The 25,478-nt window shown below is 38.4% G+C and overlaps 1 protein-coding gene across 4 annotated transcripts in view; it reads right to left on the bottom strand.

Moving 5' to 3' along the window:
- CDH10 (cadherin 10) overlaps positions 1 to 25,478 on the bottom strand; it is a 146,343-nt gene that overhangs the window by 72,191 nt on the left and 48,674 nt on the right. For all 4 annotated transcript variants that reach the window (XM_073332273.1, XM_073332274.1, XM_073332275.1 and 1 more), the window contains exon 2: positions 20,282 to 20,662. In XM_073332273.1, coding sequence (XP_073188374.1) covers positions 20,282 to 20,512 — 231 coding nt within the window. In that variant the 5' untranslated portion in view covers positions 20,513 to 20,662. The remainder of the gene's footprint in view (positions 1 to 20,281; positions 20,663 to 25,478) is intronic.

Raw genomic sequence — 25,478 nt, 5'->3', positions numbered from 1 at the left:
TCTGTTATCATTTTAACCTTTATTACTAACTTAACTAGATTACAACCATGATTGCTTAAGTAATAATAATAGTGCTTAGCCTTTATATTCTTCCTGATAGAGTATTTTCAAAGCTCTGTATACATTTTATTACTCTCAACACCTTTGTGAGTTTGATGAGTATTGTGATTGTCAATTTACATGTGGAGTAAGTGAGGCACATAGAAGTGATTTGACCTGATCAACCTCTCACAGCAAGTCAATATGTATTCTTCCTCTTCCTAAAATATTTTGTAAGCACTCAGCATAAGCACCCAAATTTCCTGAAGCACACACTTATGTACATACGGAAACACATAAACCTCAAAATACACATGGCACAAGCAATTACATCAGGATTGCATTTGCCTCAGAAGAAAACATGCAAAAGTGCATGCCTACATTGGAAAGTTTGGTGAATAATGTGTAAGAAAGGAGGCCCTGAACTGTTTCATCTCCACATATTTCTTACTTAGCTTATTCTTTCTATTCAATGTGCTCCAATGTGGCCACCAGACTCCTTATTGTTGTTGTTTTTAAAGCCTGTTGATATGCAAATATAGCCCTTACACAGTATCTTCCTGGCTAGCAAAAAGAAGCTTCAAATTTAGTGTCAGTATATACTTTTATTTAAGCAATTATATAGTTTATCTTAAATGTATTAAGATTTAATTTTTATGTTAGAAAATGGTGAATGATGCATTTTGATTATGTGGTGTCAAACTCTATTTGGATAGAAATCAATTGAAAATGTATGAAAATAGCATTTTTATTAATAGTATAATTATTAATTAAAATTACCTTAAATGTGCTGGATAAATAGAAAAAGTTTATCAAATGTATTACATTTAAAACTGATTTATTAAACAAAGGAAGTAATATCTGTAGTTAGTGAATTGAACTGATTGTTTCTGGTCACTATGTCCTTCAAATTTTCAGAACTAGTAGATCTCATCTAACTTTTTATTCATAGTTTGGAAGAGGAGCTTTTCAGCATTTTCATCTCTCAATTGGTTTCTTAACTTGAAATGAACTAATCATTGAACTGAGCTAGCTGAATAAACTGAAATAAAGAAAAGATTCTCTCTGTACCTGCAGAAGAGGTTACTGCTATCAAAAGCTGGTTCAGCACTTTGGTTCCAACTTGGGTGCTTACCCCATGACTTCCATCAGTTCAGTGGTTTGACCTTCTTTAAAACTTGACAGTAAACATGTCTTGCTTCATATTATTTTTTGTATTTAAAGGATTTTAATAGATAATAATAAATTTAGGCCTTAACGTAAATTGTCAATTTCAAATTTAATTTTAAATGGGCATTTTTTAAAAATGAACCCGTATTTAAACAAACAAACAAAAAAATCATTGTTTTGTATCCACCCTGCTAGCCCCTGGGGTGCAAATATCAGAGTGACTGGTATAATTCTCTATTTGCTTTCTTTGGCCAATGTGAGGAGCAACAACGATGAGCTCTATATCCAGCCACTACTGCTAGTCGTGAAGTCTCATTAATATGGAGCTTTTGACAGGAAATTGTTTAAAGTAGGGCAGCGGTTGTCAAACTGTGGACTGTGACCCCATTTTAATGGAGTCACCAGGGTTCTCTTAGACTTGCTGGGGCCCAGGGCCAAAGCCAAAAACCAAGCCCCACTGCCCAGGGTTGAAGTCCAAGCCCCACCACCCAAGGCCAAAACCGAAGCCCAAGGACTTCAGTCCTGGGCGACGGGGCTCAGGTTATAGGCCCTCTGACTGGAGCTAAAGTCCTTGGGGCTTTGGCTCCCCTGGCTGGGGCAGTGGGGCTTGGACTTTGACTTTGACCCTGCCACCCATGGCAATAAGTCTGAGGCAGGCTTAGGGGACATGTAGTAATATTTTTTGTCAGAATGCGGTCACGGTGCAATGAAGTTTGAGAACCCCTGAAGTAAAGAAAACAGTCATTGTGGAGAAAGGCTGGCTTAGAAGTCACAGAAAATAATTGTAAAGAAAGGACAATATCATGACCCCAAGATCCACATGAGGTTGTGACCTTGTGCATGCATTAGCCACTTTCACAATATCACTATGCCTTTCCATCGGAGGGGGAGGTCCATGGGATAGAAAACTTCAGGGAAAGAGTTGGGTTGGGGACAAGGAGTGGAAACCTTGGCATTGAGTAGGGCAAGGCTGATAAACACATAATTGACTCCTCTGCCTCTGTGTAGATGACCCAAGCAAAAGTAATAGGAATCTGGGTCCATACTGCCTTTCCAACAGAGCCCTTTCTATGAAGCAAAATCTTTTGAGGGTGAGTCTTGGTCAAGCAGCTGCACTGGCAGAGTGGGGGAGTTGGCTGCTGAAGTGTAAGCTCATGCAGCATATGGGGCTTCTATATAAATGCCTCTGACCTTCTGTTGATCTTCTGCCTTTGGAGCATAGGGGCAAGAGATGAGGTGAGGGGATCAACAGGATTTGTGGGTGGGGCCTCCCGCCTGTTTCTTGTCCATTCTCATCTCTTCTCTCTTCTAGCATTTTCTGAATTTTCCAAAAATTTCAGGCCTAATCCTGGAAACAGCTAAGCTCCCTGAAGTCAATGGGAGCTGGAGTAGCACAGTACCTACAGGATTTGCTCATCAGCATGCAAGTTCAAGCCATTAGTCTCTTGACCATGACAGGTCTCACTCCCATTCTCTCAGATGGATGTCATTCTCAAACCTAAGGACACAGAAACTGGATTGAGGCTGCATATTTAAAACTGACAAAGGGCAAAACAGGGAGCGTATGATGCACAAAATGCCCTGCACTGAGGAGTGACTCCTCCTTTAACCTCCTAAAAAATGAGGCATGAAAACAATCAAGCCTGGGAAAATACTCTAGGGTGAGACACATGAACCAACAGCAACATTAGTGGGGAACAGGGGTGGGTGGGTTGTTGTGTGTGTTTATTCAGAAGAACAATGTTCCTCTGTCCACTTAGGACAAAAAATAATTTGAACCTAAATTATATATTAACTCAAAAAACATGAGGGAACTGTTTAATGCAGAATTTTAGGTTTAAACATTTTTTATCAGCTGCACAGACAAAAATTCCGATATAATAATAAGACAAGACTTTCAGCAGATACACATTTTAAAAAGATAGACAGTCATGTTTTACTTTTTAGACATATTCCATCCCCCTCATGGGTATTTTATTGTAAGTGACTGATTTTCCATCACCAACACTCTCCACTCCTCATTGTTATCTGTGTATATAGGGTTTTTAAAAGGTCATCTGCATTTGATAAAAGAAATACCCCTAAAGCGCCAGACTTTAAATTGCTGTTGAAACTGCACGGTTTTCAGCTATTTATACATTTATAACTTCAAACAAGGTATATGTCGAACATTTCTGAAGCTTCCTTTTTTATTGTGCTTTTAATTCCTGGAGTGAATGACTGTATTGTGATGAAGTGGACTCTGCTTTTCCATAGCTACAGCTACGAATACATATCACCTCAATTTAATCAGTTTTTTTACTTTTTAGAAAATCCTTTTGTGACAGGCAGACATCACTTTAAAAAGAAAGAAAAAAAATATTTCCTAAGACACTAGTTTAAAATACGAATATTGTTTCACACAGACTTCTTTCTTTCCTAAAGGAAAGAAAAGCTAGCCTATAGAAACACATTATCATTTAAAAGTCCTTGGTTGGAAACCACCCAACAGGATTGCAAGCCCCTAGCATGATGGTAGCTAAGTACATTTCACTGATGATTAGTTCTCTTGTATGTCTGGTGGACAGGTGCCACTATCTACACAGAGTCTTCATTCTAAATCTCCCTGCCAGCTGATCAATGGAATTACATTTTTGTGCTGGCACTAGACTGAACTGATCGTCTCATTTAGAAATGAGATGCTGCAATGTCAGATCAATGCTACTGGTTGGTTCTGAAGGAAAATTTTAGAACATTTTAAAATAGTTTTCTTATAGGGATGAAAGAGGCAAATGGCAGAAACCCTAGAGTAACAGTTAGTGTGACTATGTCAACTTCTGTATTTCATTATCAGTTAATTTACTAACATACACAATTCTATATTCAGTAGGTAGCTTACTATGTCATTAACATCTCTACCACTGAAAACGTCTTTGCAGTTCAACTAAAACCATCTATCATTTACACTGTGCTCATCACCATAGTATGTGTATCCCCAAGATCTCACACTCTCAGACAGATCCTGCCTATAGTTTGGAATTTCAGTATCTGATCCTGCAAGGTGCTCAGAATCTATTGCTTGCTTTCTTTAAAACAAAACAAACAAACAATGGCTTGCACTCCAAGTGCATATACAGTATAAAAAACATACACAATTTAAAGGTAAAATCAGTTTAAATAAACTGTCCCTCACCTACCCATCAAAACAAACAATTCCCTATATAACCCAATTACACTTCCTGAATCTGAATCGATCAATCATGTAGGGTGCCGTAAGCTTTTAATATTGATCCAGGCCATGAAGGAAGTCTGCCAAACAATTAGCGGGGCCATCGTGTGATCAAAGTACTAAAGGAGCACTGAAAGAAGACAAGGCCATTGTGGAGAACTTAAATGAATTCTTTGCATCGGGCTTCATTGCTGAAGATGTGAGGGAGATTCCCACACCTGAGCCATTCTTTTTAGGTGATAAATCTGAGGAACTGTCCCAGTGACAGTAGAACAGCTTTTGAAACAAATTTATAAACTAAACAGTAATAAGTCACCAGGATAAGATGGTATTCACCCAAGGGTTCTGAAGGAACTCAAATATAAAATTGGAGAACTACTCACTGTGGTGTGTAACCTATTGCTTAAATCAGCCTCTGTACCAGATAACTGGAGGATAGCTAAAGTAATGCAGCTTTTTAAAAAAAAGGCTCCAGAGGTGATCTTGGCAACTACAGACTGTTAAGCCTAAATTCAGTATCACACGCATTGGTTGAAACTACAGTAAAGAACAGAATTATTAGACACAGATGAATATGATATGTTGGGGAAGAGTCAATCTATTAGAATTTGTTTGAGGGGATCAACAGACATCTGCACAAGGGTGACCTAGTCTATAGTGTGCTTGGACTTTCAGAAAGCCTTTGGACAAGGTCATGCACCAAAGGCTCTTAAGCAAAGTAAGTAGTCATGGCATAACATGGGAAGGCCCTCTAATGGATTAGTAACTGGTTAAAATATAACAAACAAAAGGTAGTATAAACAGTCAGTTTTCACAGTGGAGAAAGATAAATAGTGGGGTTCCCCAAGAATCTGTACTTGGTTTAGTTCTATTCAAGTATTGATAAATAATCTGGAAAGAGGGGTTAATGGTGCAGGTGCAAAGTCTGTAGAGGATACAAAATTATTCAAGACAGTTAAGTATAAAGCTGACTGTGAAGAGTTACAAAGGGATCTCACAAAACTGGGTGACTGGGTAAGAAAATAGCAAATTAAATTAAATGTTGATAAATGCAAAGTAATATGCATCGGAAAACATAATCCCAACTACACAAAAAAAGTGATGGGGCCTAAATGAGCTCCCACCAGTCAAGAAAGAGATGTTGGAGTCAATGCCGATAGTTCTCTGAAAATATCTGTTCACTGTGCAGTGGCACTTAAAAAAGCTAACAGAATGTTAAGATAATGCCACTATATAAATCCATGGTCACCCTATCTCAAAAAGATATATTAGAACAGGAAAAGGTGCAGAGAACCACAACAAAAATGATTAGGGGTATGGAACAGCTTTCATATGAATAGAGATTATAAAGATTGGGATTGATCATTTTAGAGGAGAGCCAACTAAGCGGCTGGGGAATATGACAGATTTTTATAAACCCATGAGTGGTATGGAAAAAAGTGATTAAGGAAATGTTATTTACCCCTTCACATAACACAGGAACCAGGTGCCATCCAATGAAATTAATAGTCAGAAGGTTTAAAACAAACAAAAAGGAAGTACTTCTTCATATAAGACACTGTCATCCTGTGGAACTCAGTGCCAGGGGATCTTGTGAAGGCTAAAATTATAACTGTGTTAAAAAAAAAGAATTAGATAAAGTTCAAGGAGAATAGGTCCATCAATGGCTATTAGCCAAGATGGTCAGGGATGCAACTCCATGCTCTGGGTGTCCCTGAACCTCTCTGCCAGAAGCTGGGACTGGATGACAGGGAATAGATCACTCAATAATTGCCCTATTCCGTTCATTGTCCCTGAAGCATCTGGCACCCTCCAGTGTCAGAAGATGTGAGATGTACCATTGGTCTGTCCCAGTATGGCCATTCCTATGTTCTTATTCTGGCAGACTGATGGAAGAGAGGAGGAAACTGAGTTTGTGAAGACTGTACTAGTGCTTGTGAATGTTTTGCACTAGGTTAAGTGCCTAAATGGTCTTCAGATATAGAGAATGCAGGGCCAGAAAGCAATCAGATGCCAGAATAACAGCCCTTAAGGGGTCTATGGCACTTAGAGGATCTCTAAGATTGGTCTTACACTGAGAAATAATCCATCCAAACTTCCAGACAACCTAAGTTAAATGCAAGGAAACTTTGTGCCCCCGACCTAGCAGCTCAGAGTTTCTCCCTTATAGTAAGTTGCCTTCTGGGAGAAAGTCTATTAGCCTTCTAGCCACCTTCCCTACAGCATTTGGTTGAATGTCCTCCCTTCCCTCCTAGCTCTTCAGCAGCAGCCTGTTCCCTATCCTACTTTTCCAGGTGCATAGTGAAGTAGTATACCATCCACTCTTCTTAATATAGGTCCAATAGATTTATGTGGGAGTTGGCTTACAGTCAATATATGTATAAAAAAAGGAGTGCAGGATAGCCAATCATCCCTGATGACACCACATGTGTGCTTGTTGGGGACAGCTAAAGGAGAACCCTAGGTTTCTCCTCCCAGAATACTGGTGAAAGCAAAGGAGGAGTCTGGGCAGACTCGTGGGAGTCTCATGGCAGACAATCGGCTGAAATGAAATCTAGTGTCATGTAAAGTTGCCTGGTTTTGGATGCAACTAGAAGTTTTGCAGATTTCTGCCAAAGTTAATGGTGTATCTGAAAAGAGTTTTGCAGGAGATCATTTGTATGGTTTCTGTTTCATTTAGCATGTGTAAAGAGCTCTATTTAGTGTTTTATCTTTCTTTGAGATCATTACTGCAAGATATCAAATATTTGGCTGTTTTATTAGAACAACATTGGTCAAATGATATTGGAGCACTGTTTTCCCTATACCACTGATTAACAGACTGAAGACAAACAAGTTAAGAAATTATTACGGTAACTCTAGTAGGCTGTGGCACAGCTTACAAAAACGAATAGTGGACACACATGCCATTTAAAATAAGACTGGACAAAGCTCTGAAAATAAACCATTGGGAACAATCCTGCATTTTCGGGGGAATAGAATTAGATGACCAAAAAAAATCTTTTACATATCTAGAGTGTTATGACACTATGCTATGATACAGCATGCACAGTGGATACTAACTGTCCTGTAAGTTTTGCAGCTGCATCTTCCTATTTCTGCTTAAATTCATTTTACCATCTGTAACATTATTGGACACATTTCTGAACACTAACAGACTCTGCCCATTTATATTTTGTGTTTTCTTGGCTGTAAACAATGGATCGTGTGGTGTGTCCTGGATGGAAACTGGAGTCATGTAGGTAAGTATAGCAGTCAGTAGGTTTCTGGTATAGGATGATGTTTATATGACCATCGCTTATTAGCACAGTAGTGTCCAGGAAATGGACCGCTTGTGTGGACTGGTCCAGGCAATGCCCCTCTGCCATGTACATTGGCCAAACTGGACAGTCTGTACACAAAAGAATAAGTGGAAACAAACCTGACATCAAGAATCATAACATTCAAAAACTGGTAGGAGAACACTTCAGCCTCTGTGGCCACTCAGTAAAAGATTTAAGGGTGGCAATTTTGAAACAGAAAAGCTTCAAAAACAGACTCCAATGAGAAACTGCTGAGCCTGAATTAATGGTGAAGTATTCAGAGTAGTAGCCATGTTAGTCTGTATTCGCAAAAAGAAAAGGAGTACTTGTGGCACCTTACAGAAATTTATTAGAGCAAATTTATTAGAGCATAGGGTTTCGTGAGCTACAGCTCACTTCATCAGATGAATTCAGTGGAAATTACAGTGGGCAGATTTATATACACACAGAACATGAACCAATAGGTGTTACCATACACACTGTAACAAGAGTGATCACTTAAGGTGAGCTATTACCAGGAGGAGAGCAGGGGAGGAGAGGAACATCTTTTGTAGTGATAATCAAGGTGGGCCATTTCCAACAGTTGACAAGAACGTCTGAGGAACAGTGGGGGGAATAAACATGGGGAAATAGTTTTACTTTGTGTAATGACCCATCCACTTTCAGTCTTTAGGTGTTTTCAGAAAGATCACCGATGGATTGTAGTTTCCACAGGAAGTCAGTGGTGTCTCGAAGATAGTTGGGAGTGCTGGTAGTGTAGGGCCTGAGGAGGGAGTCTACATAGCCAGACAATCCTGCTGTCAGGGTGCCAATGCCTGAGATGATGGGGCATCCAGGATTTCCAGGTATATGGATCTTGGATAGCAGATAGAATACCCCAGGTCAGGGTTCCAGGGGTGTGTCTGTGTGGATTTGTTCTTGTGCTTTTTCAGGAAGTTTCTTGAGCAAATGGTGTAGTTTCTTTTGGTAACCCTCAGTGGGATCAGAGGGTAATGGCTTGTAGAAAGTGGTGTTGGAGAGCTGCCTAGCAGCCTCTTGTTCATATTCCGACCGCCGATAATGTCACGGCAAACCTGGTGGCTGAACTTTGTGACTTTGGCCTCACCCATAACTATTTCACATTTGGGGACAATGTATACCTTTAAATCAGCAGCACTGCTATGGGCACCCGCATGGCCCCACAGTATGCCAACATTTTTATGGCATTTTTATTTTTATTTTTATAACAATGCTTCCTCAGCTCTCATCCCCTAATGCCCCTACTCAACATGTGCTACACTGATGACATCTTCATCATCAGGACCCATGGAAAAGAAGCCCTTGAGGAATTCCACCATGATTTCAACAATTTCCATCCCAACATCAACCTCAGCCTGGACCAGTCCACACAAGAGATCCACTTCCCAGACACTACGGTGCTAATAAGCCATGGTCACATAAACACTACCCTATACCAGAAACCTACTGACCGCTATTCCTACCTACATGCCTCCAGCTTTCATCCAGACCACACCACACGGTCCATTGTCTACAGCCAAGCTCTACGATACAACCGCATTTGCTCCAACTCCTCAGACAGAGACAAACACCTACAAGATCTCTATCAAGCATTCTTACAACTACAGTACCCACCTGCTGAAGTGAAGAAACAGATTGACAGAGCCAGAAGAGTCCCAGAAGTCACCTACTACAGGACAGGCCCAACAAAGAAAATAACAGAATGCCACTAGCCATCACCTTCAGCCCCCAAATAAAACCTCTCCAACGCATCATCAAGGATCTACAACCTATCCTGAAGGATAACCCATCACTCTCACAGATCTTGGGAGACAGGCCAGTCCTTGCTTACAGACAGCCCACCAACCTGAAGCAAATACTCACCAGCAACCACACACCACACAACAGAACCACACCCAGGAACTTATCCTTGCAACAAAGCCCATTGCCAACTGTGTCCACATATCTATTCAGGGGACACCATCATAGGACCTAACCACATCATCCACACTATCAGAGGCTCGTTCACCAACACATCTACCAATATGATATATGCCATCATATGCCAGCAATGCCCGTCTGCCATGTACATTGGTCAAACTGGACAGTCTCTATGTAAAAGAATAAATGGACACAAATCAGATGTCAAGAATTATAATATTCAAAAACCAGTCGGAGAACACTTCAATCTCTCTGGTCACTCGATTGCAGACCTAAAAGTGACAATTCTTCAACAAAAAAAACTTCAAAAAGAGACTCCAACGAGAGACTGTTGAATTGGAATTAATTTGCAAACTGGATACAATTAACTTAGGCTTGAATAAAGACTGGGAGTGGATGGGTCATTACACAAAGTAAAACTATTTCCACATGTTTATTCCCCCCCACCCCCCACTGTTCCTCAGAGGTTCCTGTCAACTGCTGGAAATGGCCTACCTTGATTATTACTACAAAAGGTTCCCCCCCTCCGCCCCGCTCTCCTGCTGGTAATAGCTCACCTTAAATGATCACTTTTGTTACAGTGTGTATGGTAACACTCATTGTTTTATGTTCTCTATGTATATATATAAATCTCCCCACAGTATTTTCCACTGAATGCATCCGATGAAGTTTGTCGCTCACAAAAGCTTATGATCAAATAAATTTATTCGTCTCTAAGGTGCCACAAGTACTCATTTTCTTTTTATAGGGAAGTAGATACCATTAACTTGGGTTTGAATAGAGACTGGGAGTGGCTGGGTCATTACACATATTGAATCTATTTCCCCATGTTAAGTATCCTAACACCTTCTTGCCAACTGTATCAATGGGCCATCTTGATTATCACTACAAACGTTTTTTGTTTGTTTGTTTGTTTTATTTGTCCTGCTGATAATTGCTCATCTTAACTAATTAGCCTCTCACAGTTTGTATGGTAACTTCCAACTTATCTGTATGTATATATCTATCTATCTTACTATATGTTCCATTCTATGCATCCGATGAAGTGAGCTGTAGCTCACGAAAGCTTATGCTCTCATAAATTTGTTAGTCTCTAAGGTGCCACAAGTACTCCTGTTCTTTTTTCATACTACTGTTACATTCCCCCTTCTTGCACACGATGTCACGTCTACTCTGTGATATTCTGTTTACTGATTCTTGCTTCTTTTGTGGTGTATTGAAAATTGTGAAAATTACAAGCTGTCATTTTAAATTTGGGGGGTTTTCCTGCTTGCAGGCTAAGGAGCTCTGCAGGAAAGTGTGCAATCTGGGCCTAGGAGTCAGTTCACTGGTAGACAGCCTAGGGTAAGGTGGGGTGAGTTTTGTCTTTATGTTTTAAGGAGAGCCTGCCTTGTCTCTCTCTGTTTATGGGTTCTTGCACTTTATCATTTTTATTTCTAACAAATAAAGTAGTGTTATGTTGCAACCTTCCAACAAGCGAATTCTGTGTTTTATCTAACTTCTCTGTGTTATGCCATGAAACATAACACTTTCTATTCTTGCATAACTACTGGTAGGGTTGTCAACAGTCCTTTATTACAAGGGACGACCCTTATTTTTCCACGTCTGTACAACAAGGTTGGGAGTTGCTGAGTGCTGCAAAAAGCAGCAGGAAATCCCCGTAGCAATTGTAGATGAATACTGATTATTAATTAATTAATAATACATAATATATTAATAATAATAGTAATAGGCGGAGAGGTAGGGCAGGGGTTCTTGGAAAACAGACCCTTATTTTTGAAGTATGTTAGTAACCCTATCTACTGGCCTAGTCAGATTTTCTTGTGTCATATATTGAGTATATAAACATTCCAATTTGTGCCATAACTAATGCACTGGAGGTGTTGGGCCAAATCCTGCTCATTTTACTCACATGGGTAATCTCCAGTGACCCGAGTGGTGACTGGTTGTGTGAGATATGTAGAACTGGGTGGAAAAAATGTGCAGTAAAGTGATCGGGGAGAAAATCCAAAAATTGAGGTATTGCATTAAAATGTTCATGTTTTTCCTCAAAAGTGAAGGGAGAGGGGAAACCACAGTTATTTTTTCCGATGGAAAAATAAGCAAGTTTTTGCCTAACATAATTTTTTGAAAAATTTAAATTTGATCCAAGGTTTGCTTCTGTCCTTTTCCTTTATGTATGTATGCATTTATTTTTGGTAAGAAACACCATGTCTAAAAAGGTGAAATTTCACCCTTAACTAAATTCACCAAATTTTCAAATTTTGCATGTGGGAATTCATGAAGCAAAACCAGATTGTTTTGGATAGCCCTTCTGGGAGACATACACAACCGAGTAGAGTTTCCTGGATTATGAGTATTCTATGTGATCCTATAACACCAGCTACCATCTACACATGAAGAGAATAGGATAAAGAGCTAAGTATTCTATTTTGTGCTGCAAAGTCTGTCTCATAAATTCAGGGGCAGACAGGATGTGCCTTTCAACACTTTGTCTCAAAATCGGAGGGCATCAATTTATTAATATATGAAACAAAAATATTTTCAATACCTACTCAGGTTAAATCATGTTAAACTGGAAACTTCTTAAACTTCATCTTTAACTAATTGTTAATTCTATTCAGCAGAAGTAGGATAAAAAGTACCGTAAGATTTATTCCAACAAACTACTAAATATATTTAGGATTAATCCAATTTTGTAGAACAAGCTTGAAAATGACTCAGGTCTTGTAACAGCACCACTTCCTTAAAAATAAATAAATAAATAAATTGCACCTGGCACTAAAACAAAGGAGGAAATAAAGTAGGAATCAGTCTTTGGGTACATGAAGAGGCTATATTATGGTCATATTGCCCTTTCACCATGGCTAAAACAGAATAGAATTCTTAATCATTATTATAAGGCAAAAAATCTAGATAAAATGTCCTTGTGTCTGTTAGAATTTTAAACTTCAATTGGCTCAATCTCTGAGTCACCTATTCTGGAATTATGAAAAGTTGCTTTGTTGTAGGCTATTATCTCCTATGATAGCATTACGAAGATATTCCAATAGATTCTACAATCCGTATATAACTCGTATCCTCCTATAATGCCTTCCTTTTCTGGGTCTAATGTTCTCTAGTTTTCCAGAAAGGATAGTGTTTGATAATGGAAACAAAAATATAGCTTTGTCATAAATAAACCATGGTGTAGTATCACCTTCACTATCCATTTCAACTAGCACCCACAAGGTGCTAGACACCATACAAATAAAGGAAGGCCTGACCCTTCCCCAGAGAACTTACAATATGTAGTACAATGTTATTGGAAAAAAACAACACATATATAAATAATACTAATATAATAGTATTATAATAATATACTATTGTTATAATATTATAATATATAAAATAATATAATAAAATAACACATATATTATTTAGTAAAACCCCAGAATTACTGCAATATATAGCTGTTGTGTCTATCTCAGCAGGTCACAAATGTACTTGAATATCTGCTTTCTTAACATTAATTGGTGACATTTTGGTTCCTACTGAGTTAGGCATATCCTGTAACTTGCTCATGATAATCTAGGCTACATTCCTATAACATTCTTCCAGTTGTATTTTCTGGAACTGGCTTAAACAATAATAAAGGCCACAAAACAAGCAATGTGCAAACTGAATTCTGAACTTCACTCATGAGTTGGAATGGTTTAATTGGATATTATGATATTCAGCAGTCTTCAGGCTCCCTCTCAGTTGCTAGAGATATGGGTGCATGCTAAGAGATGTGATTTACCACAGAGAATTTCACCCATGAGTTTAGGAAGCTATCAGCTTTGATATCACAGTCATGAAGAATCTGGTACTTCAGAGTCTGCATTTCTGCTGAGCATCTCACTGCTGCAGTCCTTATATTAATGGCATTTAATTAGCCTATGTTAAGCACTTACTTTGACTTTGACATTCTGCCCTTGGCAAACATTTTTCCTACATTCTTGGCCAATTTTAATTGAATGATTTGTTTCAATCTTACATTCCTCTTCACATCCTGACCTCCTAACGCCACTCCACACAAACTCTGGGGAAACTAGGACCCAAGGGGTGTCTCCCCTTCCTATGTGGCCTTGGGGGAAAACTGCAAAGAGGAACCAGCCAGAGACTCCAGCAGCAGAAGCAGCTTCAGACACTCAGAGAACTTTCTACGGCATTGACTGGACTGTCTCTGCCAGTCAGCTTACTGACCGTTTGCTCCAACCTACTCCCTCACAACATCTTCATCTCAGCTTCAGTCCACACCTGCCCCTCGTACCCTCATTTTTCTTTTCTTCAACTTCCCATCTCCCTTCCCTTTTCTTTAGCACCTCCTAACTAACCCAACACACACACAATATTGTGGAACATCACATTGTTCAGTCTGCTTGTTCATTCTACCCCTTCTCCCATCCTGTGTCTGTCTGGTCTATTTAGATTGCAAACATTTCAGGGCAGGAACTGTCGGCTACTCTGTTTGTATAGTGGCTAGCACCATAGAGACCCATTTTGGGCGATCTTTGGGCTCTACCACAATAAAGAGGAGTAAAATGTATTTAAGAAATAAGGTTTCATTCCTCTTCCCAGCCTCAGCCATGAACCTTGGAAGGCAGATATGAATGTATGAACTTTATAAAAGGTGAAGGCTTCAAAAAGAGATCTGAACTGTTTATTCTCTGTTTGTGTTTTAGAAACAGGTGTTAAATAATGACAATTTTTTGTTGTTCTGTTCTTTATAGGGTGTTTGGCTCTGTAAAGCACCATAGAATGCATCTGATGTAGAAGGTGGCTTTTCAGAAATATACTTTGATATATTTCCACTGCCTTTCAGGTGGGATGTTCTGAATGTGCAGACTGGATTTATCCTTCCTTATCTTTAATTGCCCTTCAAACCTCTTCTCAATTCTGCCCCTCTCTACTTATTTTCTCTTGTCTATTACCATTTTACCTTTCCTTGCTCTGATCCTTCAGCCAGCCTCAATAAGCTGTTTGAATCTCCCCTCATAACCACCTTTGTCACTTTCTTTACACTATGGGAAATTCTTCCTGAACTAGCCCATAATGCCATTATTGTCTTCCTCTTCAAATCCCTCCACAAGACCCATTTCTACTATTGTGCCCAGAAGAACACTGACAACTAACAATGCTCAGATAAGGGGCAGTGGGGGACAATAGACATTTTTTTTTTTAAAGTTTGATTGTTTGTATTTTATCCCTCTCCCCCAACTCAATACGCGGCTTGTCATCTCCAGTTGTGAACACCTCAGAGCAAGGATCGTGTCCCTTTCTCCCTCTCCACCTTAATGCTATAGTTCTAGTGGCAGAAATGAAAATGGTGGAGGTGCCAGAACTGAAAATGCCTCTATGTAGAAAAGAGGGAGTTGCTAGCAAGACTCTCTCTTTTAGGTGCTCTTAACTTTTAAATTTACTCCACACTTTTATCTGCAATAGTCCAGAACCTTTGGTCTTCAGGTATGCTGCAGGCCTGTTTATTTCCTCAGGCATTTTGGGAGGTAAGAATATTATGATGGGTGCTCTTTGTGAGTGAGGTGGGGCATTGTGCAGAACTGTTTTCATTACCAATCATGTATGTTCTGTTTGGAATGAGGATGTGCTGCTGGCTTGGCTATGCAATTGTGTTTTTAATTCATGGCAAGAGTGCCTTGAGGTTGCATGAAAGATGTATTATAAACAGAAATAAATATAAAAAAAAGGTCTGCATAGCACCCAGCACATTTTGGGTGCTCCTGTAAGTACGAGCAATAAATAATAGTCTTTAAAGGTCAGCATTGAAACTACATCCACACAGAGAAATAAATAATAAATGGCTGACAAAGGCAATTTAATTAGATTTAAGTTTCTGTCATTCTTGAACTCCTTCTTCCCACTAACAGTTCCTGGAAATTTTAATAAGTGTTGCCTCCCTCAGAAAAAAAATGTCAGTTTGCATTCAGTATATTCCCCAACCTTTAAAGAAAAAAGGGCTATTATAATTATTTTCTCCTCTTTTTTTCATGAACTTTAATCTTTCAGCCATAGATGCAACAAGGATGCTTCATTAGAGAACTAAAAGGGAAATAAATATTTAATGAAATTACTAGGAATGTCCCTCCCCACATATTTCCCAAAATAAAGTACTTTGTAAGTGAATTTTAATAGAAACTGGGACTAAAAAAATTATAATAAACCAACTTAGCTACCAACTACAAGGTGTTAATCAGAATCTTGATTATTAACACTAAGTTCCACTTACAAATAAGCTACTGTCTGTCCTGAGAATTTTACCACCTCTCAGCACCATACTCTTTGGGTGTTAATGAGGAAGAAACATACTGCTTCCTTCTTTGAGTGTCACTACCTCATTATCCCTTGGTCCATTTACAACTCATTTTTCTGCCTATTTCCTGGCAAAAATTAGATGTCTGTTGTAAATATTTTGAACTGACATTTCTAGATATTATGAGCCCAGTCCTGCAATACTTATAATTATATGAATAGTTCTACTGTCTTCAGCTGAATGAACCACATAAGTATGGGATGCAAGACTAGAATCAGGGTAAATTTTTCCACAATATCGTTACTTATATACGTCACATTTGAAAATGGGACGTAGGCATTTTTGAAAATGTTACATCCCGTATCAATCTGGTCAGTTTCCATTACTATAGTATGTAAGGGTTTTAATGTACTGTATAATTTAAAAGCACAAATTCTGTCTGGAAGGCCCATTTTTCCACCCAATGATCCCTGCACAGTTATCTCCTAAACTGGGTATTTTAAATGCAAATATAGCTGGACTTGTCTGCAACTTCATACAAAGGACTAAAGTTATGTAAAGCTTTTATATAGCAACTAGGGATGTCAAGGAATTAAAAAAAAATAATTGTGATTAATCACACTGTTAAAAACAGAATACCATTTATTTAAATATTTTTGGATGTTTTCTACATTTTCAAATATATTTATTTCAGTTACAACATAGAATACAAAATGTACAGTGCTCACTTTATATTTATTTTTATTACAAATATTTGCACAGTAAAAATAAAAGAAATAGTATTTTTCAATTCACTAAATACAAGTACTGTCAATCTCTTTATCATGAAAGTTGAACTTACAAAAGTAGAATTATGTACCAAAAATAATTAAATTCAAAAATAAAACAATGTAAAACTTTAGAGGCTGCTAGTCCACTCAGTCCTACTTCATGCCAAACAATTTTGGTTACAATTTGCAGAGATAATGCTGCCTGCTTCTTGTTTACAATGTCACCTGAAAGTGAGAATAGGTATTCACATGGCACTGTTGCAGCTGGTGTTGCAAGATGTTTACGTGCCAGATGCATTAAAGATTTATATGTCCTTTCATGCTTCAACCACCATTCCAGAGGACATGCGTCCATGCTGATGACGGGTTCTGCTCGTTAACGATCCAAAGCAGAGCAGACCAACATATGTTCATTTTCCTCATCTGAGTCAGATATCACCAGCAGAAGGTTGCTTTTCTTTTTTGATGGTTCAGGTTCTGTCATTTCTGCATCTGAGTGTTGCCCTTTTAAGAATTCTGAAAACATGGTCTACACCTCGTCCCTCTCAGATTTTGGACAGCACTTCAGATTCTTAAACCTTGAGTTGAGTGCTGTATCTATTTTTAGAAATCTCATATTGGTACCTTTCTTTGCATTTTGTCAAATCTGCTGTGAAAGTGTTCTTAAAACAAACATGCCCTGGGTCATCATCCAAGACTGCTATAACATGAAATATGTGGCAGAATGCGGGTAAAACAGAACAGGAGACATACAGTACTCTCCCAAGGAGTTCAGTCACAAATTTACTTAATGCATTATTTTTTAATGAGCATCATCAGCCTGGAAGCATGTCCTCTGGAATGATGGCCAAAGCCTGAAGGTGCATATGAATGTCTAGCATATCTGGCACGTAAATACCTTGCAAAGCTGGCTACAAAAGTACCATGTGAACGTGTGTTCTCACTTTCACATGACATTATAAATAAGAAGCAGGCAGCATTATCTCCTTTAAATGCAAACAAACTTGATTGTCTTAGCAATTGGCTGAAAAAGAAGTAGGACTGAGTGGACTTGTAGGCTCTAAAGTTTTACATTGTTTTGTTTCTGAGTGCAGTTACATCACAAAAAAAAATCTACATTTGTAAGTTACACTTTCACGATAAAGAGATTGCACTACAGTACTTGTATGAGGTGAATTGAAAAATACTATTTCTTTTGTTTACAGTGCAAATATTTGTAATAAAAATAATAATATAAAGTGAGCACTGCACACTTCATATTCTGTGTTGTAACAGAAATCAATATATTTGAAAATGTAGAAAAACATTCAAAATATTTAATAAATTCCAATTGGTATTCTATTGTTTAACAGCGCAATTAATCAGGATTAATTTTGTTTAGTTAATTGTGTGAGTTAACTGCGATTAGTCAACAGCCCTAATAGCAACACAATACTAAGGCCAGGATTGCAAAAAATTAAAATGAAAAATATGGAAGTTAAGGAACCTGAGCCTATTTGTAGTTTCTAATGTAAGCACATAATGTACAAGCTCTTATAAGACAGCCCTACAGAATTTAATAGAAAAATACATACCTGCTATATTATTTCATAGGATGGCTGGGAAAATCTATGGAAAGGATTCTCACTCTATTAAATTATATAAGTCTGCAAGAATAACTCTCATAGAACCCTATTGGTTTCTCCCCTATTATATTTCATAGGATTGTTCTATAAGAATGTGGTTTTGGACTAAAATCAGCTGAAATTTTGTTTTATGTGTTGGATTCCATGAGACTGAGGCTCAAAATGAAACTCTGGGGGTTCTGAGCCTAAAGTAAGGCCCCAGTTTTTCATTGGTACCTGCACCTGTGCAGATCGTCCGTGACATCAATAGGACTCCATACAGGCACAGCTGATCCCAGTGCAGGACTGTTGTTTAAATCTTTTGAGTTTTGCACATGTATCATCAGGACCCAAGTCAATGAAGATAACCGAATCTGTGTTGTCAAAGTTTGTGAATGGCTGTACGATGCTCAATTTGTCATGGGATTCTGCAGCACAAAAGCCCAACATTTTATATTGAGAGAGAGAGAATTGGCCTATTTTAATTCATAAAACCTTTATAATCCAGCATGTTATATTGTATGACATGAGATTATCTGGGTCATGAACCTTAATCTGAGGAAGTCAACAAAACATGATGTGGATATTACCCAGGGTAATGTTGTGTAATTAAATCTTTCAGAACAGGCATCCACAGACATCACACAAATCTCCATTTTGGTTGCTTCTCAATTCATTTGTTGTTTAACAAAAGCAAAAATGTAAGGCCTCAACTGGTGCTTTCTCAAACAATAGTTACTGATTAGTGGTACAGTCAAAGGAAGGAGAGAGCCTCCATTTTAATGGACCAAATTCCGACTTCATGTAAGCTGAGAAACCAATAGCTAGGAAAGGAAATGTGAGAAACCAGTTGCTCAGAAGGGAGCGATAGTGCCTGACTCCCAAAAATCCAAAGAGTCAACGGAATGTAGGAACTCTCTTGGTTTTGTCTTTGATTAACCATGGGAGTTCATTCAAAAGAGGGTTAAGAAAGAAAGAACGTAGTCAATGCATTTTTACACCTGCTCCATGCATGGCCTCTGCACTATGCTGATTACTCTCACTTTGGGCAAGTAATTTGCATTTATATAAGGATTCATTAGCAATTGCTTTGGATGAAAGGGGGAAAGACCGGAAGATTTTGGTTGAGCAAGTTGCTGTTTTACTTTTAGTAGCTGCCTATAATAAAATTAGTTATTTGAACATTTTTCATCCCTAGAACTGCTGCCATTCTTCACTTTTTGTTATTCCATCTATTCCTTCAGCATGGGGCTCTGAAATACTGGGCCACGTTCTGCACTGGCAGACTCAGTACAACCATCCTGACATAAAAAAAAAATCGGACTACATCAAGAGCAGTCAACACAGAAAGTGGCCCATTAATTTATGCTTTAATTTAAAAATACAGAATTCTTTTCTTGGTGTCAGTAGCATTAAATTCACAATTTCATTCCTCATATTTATTTTCCATCACATTTGTTAATGACATTCGTCCTCTGCAGTTTATTAAGACAAAGGGAGCACTGGAGGAGAAAGGCCATTTTGTGTTTGAAAGAATTGTGTACAAAGAGTACAGACAGAGGATAGGAGTCCACATGCATTTGCATGAAACTGAAAAAGGTCAAAGAGAAAAAATATGAAACAGAATTTTAGAAAGAATTTTAAAATACAAGATTCAGAAATAGGAGAGAAAAGTAGGTCGCTGGTGGTGGTAGGAATGCTGTGAAGATCACACAATAATTTGTGAAATACACTTTAGCTTGTTTCAGACATTTGTATGTTCCTAAATAGTTTTTAGTAACTCTTTGCATTATTACTTTTAGAGATCGCCAATAGAGCAGATAAACAACTTGTATAGTGTTGCCTGGAAAACCAACCATTCAGCTAGGAGAATAAGTCATTGTAGTAACTTGAGAACAGTAGTAGGACAAATATATAAGGATGTAATGGAGAAATATCAAACCTTAATACAGACCTACCTTGCCTACATATTGATAATCAGAGCCTGTATATTCCTCCAGCAAGAAGAACTGGTTCCACATCCAGCCCCTTTTCTGTCGGTGAAATGCTTTTCCATCACTCCCTGATACACGTGCCACAAAGTCTTTCGGTTGGTGGTCAGTTGTCCTTCTGAACAGCATTTCTGCATAGCAGGGATGTGGCAGGCACATCCAGAGCAGCAGTAGCAGTAACACTTGTTGTATTATCATAGTTCTCCACTGCTGTCTGTCCTCCAAGCCAGATGGCTGTGGGGTCAACAGTGTTCTTTTCCTGGATTACCTTTTGATGTCTCTTTAGTTGGCAGTGCAGCCAAGTGATTTCCAATAGTTCATCTCCCTTCCACACATATCCACCAAATCCTCAAAATAAACAGAAAAGACACAGTGTAAGTTGAAAACATTCCATTTGCCTGTGACTGACTTCACACTGTACTTTACAGCAAAGAAAGCAACTGATTATTTCCCATGTGCACCCAACTGATGGCTGATATCGTGACTATAAAGAGTTTCTGTCAACCTTCACCAAGTGGGAGGGCTGCAAATGTAGCAGGTAGCTGCTTTCAAAACATTACATGAGAAACACAACAAAAGTGCATTGAGCTGATTAACTTTTGTTCTTAACTTTTCAGTTCAAGAACTTTGAGGATTTTTTTTTTCATGTAGACTAGGGGATTAATACTATTAGCACTTACATATTAAATACTGCAGCCTTTACTTCAAATATTTTCCACCTGATATGATTGACAAGTAATCCAGTGTTTTATTAATCTTGTTATCCGGAGGCCTGAAAAGGCTAACGCAAAGCAGTTTTAGAAACCACAGAAATGGTGAAACACTAGTTCCCCCAGGCACTTTAAATGGCAAAAGGGAACATCATATGCATCAAAAGAAATGCAACATGACAAGAAGCAAACTTTTTAATATAAAAAGTTCTTAGGATGTAGTACTTACAGTATGAAGTGAGGTAGCATGCAAACAACTTTAAATGCAAGAAAAAAATGATGAAATAACTAGGACTTGATCTATTTGATGTTAAGTCATAGTGAACTCAGGATGTTTTTGGTTTACAATATACTTAAATTTGACATTCAATATGCAACTTTTACTACAGAGAGAGAAAAAAAGTAAATCCATTTCCAAACCTGTTATGTTAGGTTTGTGTAGTATTTTATGTTTTTTCCTGACACAATAAGGAAGCATTTAGCACCATTGTGAAGCAATAGGCAGATTCCATCAATATCTTTTGTTGACATCAAACAGAAATAAACTGTTTCCAATCTTGTGCCTATGTTCCTTCTCAGTATATCACTCTTCATGACTGTTGACACCATTAGCTGATTTCCACTTTAAAAGATTAAATTTGGAAATTACCAAACGCTTAAGAGCAAATGTCTGCATGGCTCATTTAGATTTGCTTCAGCAGGCAAACCATGTAAAATACAATTAAAAAAAAAAGAATATTAACACTTAAATGTTTTTGTTAGGATCACATTTGATATTTAATGTCATTCCAAAGCACCATGGCAACTTGACCGAAGCTATTTTGAAATATATTAACTATAAATGAAAGATATATAATTATGTATCATAATGGTACATTATGGACTTTAAGTATATACAATTATTATTACAGATTATTCTAATATACATAAATATAGCAGACAAAACATTAGGAGCTATAAATAAGAGAACTCTCTCTATATGCAAATAAATATAGAAAACAATGGGGAACTAATGTTTCATCATTTCTGTGGTTTCTAAAACTGCTTTGCATTAGTCTTTTGGACCACTGGCTAACAAGATTAAAACATTGGATTACTTGTAAATCCAGTTTGTGCACTCTATTCTTTCAGTTCCTCTTTGCCAAGCCTCCATTACCACCTTCAACTCCTACCTAAAAATATTAATTTTATCTGTAAGTCCCGTAAGTACCTTAAGTACCACGCCCAACAGAACTCAGATATACACATGACTAAAATGAGTAACTACAAACAATTATTACTGTAACACTTGCCTTCCCTTCTCATTCCCCACATTTAAGTTTCCCACCCTTACTTATTGTGTCATGTCTAATTTTTAACACCCAAATTTGGCAGAAGTCTGAACAGAAGTCACTTGGATTTTATATTAACTCAAAGGACGTGACTTTAATTCAGTGGGAACAAGACTGGGCTGTTTGATTGTTGAAGAATGTCAATGTTGGGGAATGTCAATCTTTTCTTTTACTTATTTGGTAAAGGGGCTAACACATTTCTGAACGCTAATGGTGCGTTTCTGGGAAATAATATAATTTTCTTTCCAGTACTTTGTCTTAAATGAAATAAGAACAGCTTTGCATAGGCCACATAATGCAGTCTGCAACCAGAACAGAAGTGTAGAACTTGTTAATTCCTTACTGGCTAATTTGTGAGAGAGAAATGTTAGCTTCGTATTTCAGCGTCCATTTTTGTTTGCAGAGCCCACTGACCCCTGCTAAGGGGGAAATGGTGTCTGTTGCTAGGCAGCAAGCGTATATGAATGCTCCTATGGCTTTTTCTTCTCAATAGGATACATTTTCTCTACATTTTTTTCTCTTAAATCTGCAATGGGAGTATATACAGCCAATGCTTGTAGCTCCTCAGTATATACATATACTGTATTCTTCCATATGCAACAAAAAACCCTGAAATGATACAGAAACTTGATGGGTTTTCCTTTACTTCCATGATTTGGACACAGCATTGTTTAGCATACCTTAGAACAATGCATTCGGCTACATTGATCCCTGACAAAAATCTGTTGACTTCAGTGGCTTTACACCATGGATGAATACAACCCTAGGCATTTTCAGATTCTTAATTTAAAAGTGTGTCTCATAAATGTCAAAAAATGCATCTCATTTCTTGCCCCGTGCTCTGCTCTGGGTTCTTACAAAAAAAAAAGTCAATGTGTTAATCTTTTTGTTCAATTTGCAAAAGCCTGATGATGAGTGAGTTTCTAATATTTTATTGTTTTTTAAAACATTAATATCTAATTTAATATTTAAATAATATTCTAATATTTTATTGTTTTTAAAACATTAATATTTAATATTTAAAATTTTTAAAACAATTAATAAAATATGAGCATCTCCCAGCACGATGTATTACTGTGAGACATTGCCTTACTGGTATGTGTCTGCTTCTACCAGGATGCAAAAATTAATGTTTGCTTTTGACTTTAGTGACAGCAAGATCAGGACCCAGGATCATTCCATTGTAATGATATATCGCCAGACCAACACATCCTTACTTTGTATAAGAAGGGAGTATTTATGTGAGCAAAGGTTGGAAGGATCAGGCTCAATCATAAATTGTATTACATGGGGTAGGTACTGTGTGTTTGTTTGTTGATGAATAGCATTACCACAATTCTATGTTGCCCATACGCCCATGCCTATATTCTTTTTATTGACACACACAGAGAGAGACAGAGACTGACTAAATCTTGCTCTTAGCTGATGTTTCTTGAAGTCAGAGGAAGTTGCATATGTACATCTAAGCCCTTAGACCTGTTACTATTTTCCCCAAAGATGGAAAGTTATTGGTTTACCTGTGTAAAGGAGATACAGTATCTTCTTTCTCTTGCTCCCCCCACCCCCACCCCCAGCCCATAGGTATGTATATTCCACTGTTCACACATCACTATTTGATGTAGAAGTGTTGTTAAATTCCTCCTGGGAAATAATGAGTCAGTGTTTGGGATTGTTATTGAATTTCCTTCTTGTTAAATTAGGTCAGTGGAATGAAAGCTCTGATGGAATTTGTTAAAATTACAAAACTAGCTAATGTACATGAACTTGGCAGGCTATGCTGCTTAATGGATGTATTCAGTAGGGTTCTCCCCTTTGGACTCCTCTTTGAGTTCAGCCTGCTGTTTTAAGTGTAATATTAAGTTTGATGGTCACATACTTGAACTAAATAAAATGTACCTTAAAAAACAACAACAACAAAACCCTTCTGCCTAATATATTGCAACTGGTAGTGGCAATGCCACTAAATAAAGGGCACGGGGGGGAAATGGCAGTTTTGGTTTCGAGTTAGACGAGAAGATACAAATGACACTGAGGCATCCCCAGCTCTGTACTAAATACTGCAAGTCAGCTGAGATTCTTCATAACCTTATTAGAGCTGATCTAATCACTGGAGGAACCTGAAACTGTTATCAGCTTCTAACTGTTTTCACTTTATTAGTGCCACTGGAAATTTCTGGGAAACGTACCGAAATTCTGATGGAGTATTTTCTCCAAAAAGTTATGTGCAATTCAGCAGAATTTCAAGTGTTTTTTTTTTAAACAATAATTCAGAATGCATATGGAAATACTGATGATTTCACCCAACTTTTCCCCTAAAATCTCTTCCCTTCTTTCAGCATCCTATGGCCAGGACCATGCTCTTAAAACACTGTTCAATATTTGTTACAATATACAATCCGCGTGTAGCGGGGCAGATACCCCACTCTGGTTAGGAAGAGGTTAAAAGCAGCCAAGGGAGCCTGGTTGGGTAAACAGTGCCATACCCAATTAGGGTCCAGCTGACCCTGATAAAAGGGCAGGCCAAGGGAATGAGAGAAAAGACTCTTGCTCCAGCTGAGGAACAGGGAGGACCAGGCTGCCTAGGAGAGCAAGCAGGGTACCTGAGGCAGAGCAGGGCTGGGGAAAAGCAGGCTGAGCTAGGGAGCTCTGGCCTGGTGGGTCCCCAGGCTGAGGCCTTGCTAAAGGCCAGGGGAAGTACTAGGGCTGCAGGGAGGCAGCTGAGGCTGGAAAGGCAGCAGGTCCAAACCCCCCTTGCCGATGATGAGTGGCCACTTCAGACTGCAGTTTGTCCCTGTGGGAAGGGGCTAGATGAGGACTGGCAGTGGATTACTGAGGTGAGGTGGGCTTAGGGGTTTGGGGTTCCCTGAGGAGGGGAGACCCAGAGTGTGGGGGCACTGCTACGGGACAGCACCCTAAGGAAAGGGGCACCGGGGTCCAGGAGGGACACGGGGCATGAAGTGCTATAAGTGGTGGAGAAAGCAGGCATCAATAGGAAGACATTGGCCAGCAGGAGGCACTCCGAGGCTGGAACTGAGCTAATTCCTGGATGACCAGCAGGAGGCGCCATGGCAGTGAGTGCCTGCCATGCTATACCGCTATTTACAATTTTAAACCTGAAACCTC

This window comes from Lepidochelys kempii, chromosome 2, assembly GCF_965140265.1.
Source record: "Lepidochelys kempii isolate rLepKem1 chromosome 2, rLepKem1.hap2, whole genome shotgun sequence".
Lineage (NCBI taxonomy): Eukaryota > Metazoa > Chordata > Testudines > Cheloniidae > Lepidochelys > Lepidochelys kempii.
Note: the sequence above shows the minus strand (reverse complement) of the source record. Positions and strands in the feature narration are given on the sequence as shown.